The sequence below is a fragment of the Corvus brachyrhynchos genome, unplaced genomic scaffold (genome assembly GCF_000691975.1).
Source record: "Corvus brachyrhynchos isolate BGI_N302 unplaced genomic scaffold, ASM69197v1 scaffold158, whole genome shotgun sequence".
NCBI lineage: Eukaryota > Metazoa > Chordata > Aves > Passeriformes > Corvidae > Corvus > Corvus brachyrhynchos.
This window is the reverse complement of record NW_008239756.1, coordinates 167848-175206: the sequence shown is the minus strand read 5'-3', so window position 1 is coordinate 175206 and position 7359 is coordinate 167848. Positions and strand designations below refer to the sequence as shown.

At 50.3% G+C, this 7359-nt stretch overlaps 1 protein-coding gene across 1 annotated transcript in view; it reads left to right on the top strand.

Moving 5' to 3' along the window:
- The window catches only part of PGPEP1 (pyroglutamyl-peptidase I), a 15363-nt gene extending 8597 nt beyond the window's left edge, over nucleotides 1-6766 (top strand). The window contains exon 5 of the mRNA XM_017742454.1: nucleotides 762-6766. Within this exon, the coding sequence (XP_017597943.1) occupies nucleotides 762-954 (193 nt within the window). The 3' untranslated portion in view covers nucleotides 955-6766. The remainder of the gene's footprint in view (nucleotides 1-761) is intronic.
- The last annotated feature ends 593 nt before the right edge of the window (nucleotides 6767-7359 follow it).

Genomic DNA, 7359 nt, shown 5'->3' with positions numbered 1-7359 from the left:
GAATTCTGTCCCAAACCCTCCCCACCCTCCCAGCCAGGAATTGCTTCCCAATATCCCGTCCATCCCTGCCCTCTGGCAGTGGGAAGCCATTCCCTGTGTCCTGCCCCTCCATCCCTTGTCCAAAGTCCCTCTCCAGCTCCCTTGGAGCCCCTTAGGGACTGGAAGCCTGGTGACATCTTAACACCATCTTGTCACCCTGTTCATGGAATCAGGGAATCCCAGACTGGTTTGGGTTGGAAGGAGCTTAAAGCCCATCCCATCCCACCCCCTGCCACGGGCAGAGACACCTGCCACTATCCCAGGCTGCTCCAAGCCCCATCCAAGCTGTCCTTGGACACTGCCAGGGTTCCAGGGACAGCCCCTACACCCCGTACCCTTCCCATGGAATCACTGAGGTTGCAAAAGCCCTCTCAGATCATCGGGTCCAGCCATTCCCCAGCACTGCCAAGGCCACCCCATGTCCCGGAGTGCCACATCCACGTGGCCTTTGAAGCCTCCCACACCTTTCACTTCTCAGGGCTGGCAGCACCACCTGGTTTTCAGTGGCCAGGAGAACAAAAAAAAAGAAAGACATCCACATTTTTCATCCTAAATTTAATTAGAACAACCCCAGACTCACAACTGCTGCCTTACATTCCACGTCGCTCCCCGAAATCCCAGGGCGACGCTGAACGATAGGAACCTACAGCTCGCTTTATCCGTGTTTATCCCTTATTTTTGGGGGTTTTTTTTGCTGAATAATCTCTGGTTTTGTGTTCCAGGTACCTCTGTGACTTCACCTACTACACCTCCTTGTACCAGAGCCGTGGGAGGTCGGCGTTCGTCCATGTGCCTCCTCTGGGAAAACCTTACTCTGCAGAGCAGCTGGGCCGGGCCCTGCAGGCCATCATAGAGGAAATGCTGGATGTTTTGGAGCATTCTGAAGACAAAATCAATTGTCAACATGAACACTGAGCCTGGCCAGGAGCTCTCCTAGTATTGCACTTCCAAAATTTTCCCTGCTGCCGAAGTATTTGGGGGGGGGAAAAAAAAAACAAAACAGAACAAAACAAAAAAACGGTTCTGGATCCAGAATTGGAGACTTCAAGGGGAAAAAAAAAAAAAGAAAAAAAAAAGGAAAATTCCACAAATTCCACTTCTAGAAATTAACTTTTTTTTCTGTCGAGTCTGTGAGTTTCAGCCCAAGCAACAAAGGATTCGAAGTCTCTTCTCTAAAACACCTGCAGCTCCTCATTCCTGAAGGGAGTGTGCTGGGAGCTTCCAGGGAATGAATGGATCCTCACCTGCTGGATCCCATGGGAAGTTCCTCACCTGGATTTGGCCTTCAGCTGCAGGGCGTTGCTCACCCAGTCCTCTCTCATGACTAATTCTTGAGTTGAAAGGTTTGCTTTCAGTTGGTTTTGGGTTTGTTTTCCCCCGTCGACCCAAACTCGAGGTGATAATATGGAAGGACAACGGGAAGGAGTTGGGATGGTGTGGGATTCTCCTGGGAAGCAGAGTTTGGTGGGGATGAGGAGCCTGAGATTGCTTTGCTGAAATGGAAAATGGTTTTAGGCACTGATTCTTCACCCCCCGTCCTCCAGACATCCATAGGGTCTCTGTAGCTGCAGTAGAAGGGGTGTGTCTGGGGTTCCTTTTGGAACCCAAATCCAGCTGGAATTTTTTTTTCTTGGAGCCTGACTCCTAAATCTTTCCAAATGTCTTTTTCCTGCCTCTCCCTCCCTCAAGTCAACCATGTACCTCCTGTACCAAACACCTCGGTTCAAGTGTGTCTAAAACCAATCATTAGTGGGTAAAGAGCTTTGCTGAGGGCCACTTTCCCCACGGGAGATCTTTATCCTGGGCTCTTGGTGCTCGCTGTTGTTTTTAAGGTGAAGGTTGAGTAATTTATAACTCCCTTAGCTGCAAATTTTCCCTCTCGTTCCAGGTTAGGAGAGTAATGTTTAACTGAGATCCCAATTCCGCCTCGACTGAGTGGAGGCATAAAAATGCAGACGGGAAGACATCCTGCCAAATCAAATGTCAGCCCTTCAGCCCAATCCCACCGCCTGGAAGCCAGAGGCAGTGATTTGAAATCAAGGAATTTTGCTTAGAGTGAGGATTCCGGGCTCTTTCCTTGGTGTCCCTCTCCCAGTGGGAGGGTGCAGAAGGGCTGCTGCTCGTGGGAGCTTCCCCAGGAGTTCTTCTGGGGAAGGGTGCACTCAGGGTCTCAGCAGGTGGGTGGTGCTGGTCGTGCGTGGAGATTCGCTGGCAAATTTTGAGATTCCGACAAAACCCAGCTGAAGCTGGGGCAGGAGCAGACACAAAACCGGTGGCTGAGGTCTCGTGGGGAGGCTGCTTGAATGAAGAAGTCTGTGGTTGGAATGGATGCTTTTACAGATATATATATATATAAAAATATATATGAAACCAACGTTCTGAAAGGTTTTTAAACCCCACGATTTGAATTTCTCTGGTGCTGACTGGCTCTGCTATTGTAACTCTCAGTGAGAGCTGCCCCGAGCTTGCCAGGAGAAGTCTGGTGGCAAAGGACAAAACCACTCCTGGCAGCCCTTGAGACAGGACAAAGACTTTGCAGCTGCTAGCACTCTGCTGAGGGCACCTGAGCAGGAAGATTTTTTTGGATAGACCCAAGGAAATTCCTTCTCTGTTCACTATCCAGACTTTCCTGCTCAGAGGAATTTGCCTTCGAGTGAAACGTTGTTCCCATTGAATCCGAGGTAGCACTTGTCAGATTTCCTGATTAGTAATTTATTCTATTTAATATTTTGTTGAAATCTTCGTGCTTTGACACAGGTTTGGGGTTTTCTTTGTGATTAGTTGAGCTCCTTATCCCATAGGATTGTTCCTTTGTTGGTTGGAAGTTTCTGTCCTGCGTGTTTCGTAGCTGCTAAACTTGGGGAAGAGGAATATCCGCGTGTCCCGCGGGGTTTGGTGATGGAGCAATTCCCAGGAAAGCTGATTAATTCACCTGTGATGTAGCTGTGGATGAAATGGAAGTGGGAAATCAACAGATTGGTGAGGCCACACCCAAAAAATTCCCAGTGTGGAATCTCAGCAGGGGTGGGAAGAGCTGGTGGGACCCACAGAGGGGTTGGAGCAGGACCCCGGTGGGCTCCGCGAGGGATCGGCGTCTCCAAGTGAGATATTCCCTGTCCATCCCTGTCTCTGCAGCCTCTGGAGCCTCAGAGATCCCCCTGGATGTGGCTGGTGGCTCCGGCTCCATCAGCAGGGAGCGCAGACAGCAGCAGTTCCGTGGGCAGAGCGTTTCCCACGCGGGTTTGTTCAGCCTGGGGAGTTATATCCTGTTCAGCACCTAAAAATATTCCTTGCCTGGGTGCTCTCTGCTGTTCCAGGGGAAAATCCGGAGCCAGTTTCCGTGCCTGCTGGAGTTTGAGGGCTGCAGTGCTTGGCCTTGGGTGTGTCAGCGTGAAAAATCCCATTTTTTTAGGAATACTTTGGGCGTTGCTTCGAGCTGTGCTTTTCCTCCCAGTCTGCTTTTGGGAAGCTCCACGTGATCAGTTCCTTAGAAAACATAATTTATTTTATCCTCTTTTTTGGGGAAGGGGGGTTTTGGGGAATTAGTCCTGAGTCTATGTTTATAAAAGGTGTCTTGGTGGTAGAGAAATTTCCTGTAGCCCAGCTTGGGAAAAACGGCATTAAACTAATTTTATTTAATATGACCTAAATTAAATACTTTGGGGTTGGGTTTTTGGGGTTTTTTTTAAAGCTTTTTGTTCAATTCACAAAGCTTTTCCTACAGATCCATATTTTTTGGGGGACTAGGACACCAAACTGATGCAGAGCTTCAAAAAGCTGATGTTTTGCTAAATCCTGTTCCCTTTCCACATCATCCATTAATAGAATTTGCTAATTTGCACTGACTGGGAGACCTGTTGCCCAAAACCTTTGTGCCAGTGAGTACAAGTGTAGGAGGTTCAGGTGGAGTGTTCATTCCTGTGCCTGCAGTGTGGGAAAACATAAAAAACCCGGGACATTTTAGGATGCCGTGACTGCAAAATTGTCTCTGGGGATAAAGGCTCAGGGGGAGACGGGGCTGAGGATTTTTGGTGTGGAAGAGAGGATTAGGGAGGTTCTGCTGGATCGGGTCTGGTGTCATTTATCTGCCTGGAGCAGGGTCTGGCCCACGTGTGGGGGAGTGTTTGGGATGACAGTTTAATTGTTCCAGTCCTAAAGTGCTGCAGAGGATTTTGAGGAGCTCCAGAGACTCATAAATGTCTTGATTTGGTGCTGCTGCTGTCCGGAGGTGAATTAAACTTGGGAATCTGCTTCATAACCCCAGGAAAAAGGAGCTGGGAGCTTGGAAGGCTCTTGACCTCAAGGATTCCTGTGGGATTTGATGATCCTGAGGGATCCCTCCCAACCTGAGGGATTCTGTGGTGGGGCTGAAGGGTGCTCACCTGGTGCTGTTTGGAATTTTTGGGGGGAGAACAGCAGAGTCTGTGGGCTCCTGCAGAGCAGTTCCCCTTACCTGGAGCATTCCCCAACCTCCCAAACAGTGGAAGAGGTGGGAAAGGATGGAAAGGTCGGGAAGAGGGTTCGAGGTGTGGAGTGTGGTTGTGACATGAGACTGCAGCCGAGAGCTGCTGAGCTTCATTCCAGGAGGGGCCTGGCTGGGGCTGGCAGAGTTGGAGACATCATAAAAAACAAAAAAACAAACCCTAAAAAGTCGCTCTGCTTTGGGATAAATTTGGGATCGATGCTTCCTTGGAGCCACGGGGATGGTGATGCCCACGGCAGGAAAGCATCCCTTGAGCCAGGGATGAGTTCATTATCACCTCCACAGGGGTTGTGCTGTGGAAAATCCCGTAGGAAAAGGGATTTTGTGTGTGAACTCACCTGGGGCCAGGTGTAGCTGTAGCATCCAACCCCCTCCCATATGTCCCAAGCAGGCAAAATTGAACCTTTCGGTGCCTCAGCAGCTGGCAAAGGGGATTATTCCAGGAATTCCACTGGAATAAAAACCCAGGAGCTTCCAGGCCTGCTCGGACAGCACAGGCTCCCAGTCTTGGTGGTTTTGGGAAGGAAAAGTCTAAAAAAAATTTAAAATCCACCGAAGTTTCTTCTGATGCTCAAATAATCCTGAGTTGAATTGGAACTGGGGGGTCTTTAAGGTCCCTTCCAACCCCAGCCATCCTGGGATTCTCTGACTCGCTGCCCTGGCGGGTGGATTCTTTTAGGAATTTTTTTAGGAATTGCAGGAGGAGGAGGAGGAGGAGGAGCTTCTTCAAACCAAAAAATGGGAAAACCCTGGAAAGGAGGGAATTTGGTGAATCCCCACTCCCACGGGAGCTGCAGCAGCGATGACGGTCTCGCCGTGGGGGGTTGTGGTTTTAATTCCTTGTGACTCCCAGATCTTTTTTAGCTTCTCCTGGATTTCTCCTGGGTTTCTCACTCCAGCCAAGGCTCAGACACAGAGCTGCTGCAGGAGGGAGTTGGTGGTGGCTGAAATCTGACTGAAAATCAGGATCTTTAGGCATAAAAAGTGTGGGGCTTTTTCTTCGTTCTGATTTCCAGATTTCACCCCACAGGGCAGATGAAATTGTCAGCAAGGAATTTGTACAGATCCTTTCCCAAAGTAACTTCGCCCTTCTTGTCTCCTTTACTTTAATACTTTACCCAATGATATTTTAATGGCTTAATTTTATTTTAATGATAGGAATTTCAGAGTTGCAAAGGCTCTTTCTAACTTGATTGACTTGGAGGAAACCCCCCCCCCTTGTTGATACCATAAATACTCACCTTGATGTAGATGGATTTGTTATTTTTGCACCAGAATCCCTAATTTTTTGCAGTATAAAGTGCACTTTTTCATAAAAAAAGGAAAAAATCAACAAAAACCCTTGTATTCCTGTCTGATGAGTGTCTTATGTGCTGAAAGGGATGTTCTGCCAAAGCTCCAGAGCTGAGGACGTCATTAATTCCTCGAGGTGTTCACTGAAGCCCGGGACCTGCTCAGTCTATTTTAAGACAAAGTAGGGAAGGAAATGCCTCCTCATGAATAGGAATTAAGAGATGGGAAATGAAACTTCTCACTGCCCTTACAGAAAACTCCGTGGTACTTCAAAATCCACCTTCAGGTTTTCTATTGCACCAGCCTCTTAAATCACAAATGTTTACCTTGATGATCAGGGAGTGCCTTGTCCCGTGCTGGGCTCACACTTGGGAAGCAGAATGGTGGGGATGGGGATGGATTTTGCCCGATGTGAGGGTGAAAAAGTTGGGCTGGAAACCCCTGAATTGGTGGGAATCCCCATTTTTATCCATGGACGCTCCTCAGAGACTGCACTGAGTTCCCCAGGTTTGCTCACGCACACACACACGGACCTGCCAGAGGGAGCAAACAGAATTGGCTGCTTCATCCCCCACTTTTGGTTGGGTTGGCCCAATTCCAGAGGGTTTTGCTGTCTCCTCTTGGAGTGAGGTGTTTGTCCAGACCCTTTCCCAGCATCACTCAGGCCCTCCGTGTGTCCCTTGTGAAGCCACCCCGTGTCTCCGTGGGCGTCTCGGGTGCCGCCGCTCTCGTGCTTGTCGGGACTCTTGGAGCACCAATCCCAACCCCTCGGGGCTTCTGTTCTCTCCGTGTGTTCTTGCAGTGCCTTGTAAATCCCAACGATCCCGAGTGTCCCGGGAGGGCTGCGGTGTCAGGGGCCGGCGAGGCGCTCCCAGCTTGTACTGCCGGCCTGGACTTTGTAACCGAGGATTTAAACCCCCGTTTCAAAGGAAATAAAGAGTTTGACTCTGACTCCGCGTGTCCTGTCACCCTCGTTGCTTTTAAAGGTGGTGGTTGGTGCAAAGCCATTCCCCCAGCACTGCCCTGTCCACCCTCAGTCGTGTCCCCAAGTGCCACATCCACGTGTCCTTTGCCCCCCTCCAGGGATGGAGACTCTGTGCTGGCGGCTTTGAGGCTTCTCTCTCCCTGCTCCTGCTGCTACTGGGACTGACTGGGAGCAAACTGGGCTGGCTGGGAGGACTGGTGCCACCAGATGGTGCTGCCATCCAGGCGCACTGTGCTCGGTGTGACACCAGACACGGCCGAGGTGCCCTCCCTGCACAGCTCCAGCTTGATCCGGGACACGGGGAGGGTGCGACAGGAAATGGGGAGGCTGTGACCCCTGCACAGATCCAGAGGGATGCAGGACATGGAGCAGGTGCAACAGCTGGACGGCTCCACGTTGATCCAAGAGGGTGCAACACTGCAGAATTCCTGCTTGATCCAGGACAGCTGGAGGCTACAACCCCTCCACAGCTCCAGCAAGGTCCTGGGGGCTTCTCCTGGTCCCCACTTTCCTGGTGTGGCGGAGGTGGCAGGACAGGGAGTGTCACCGGGAAGAGACA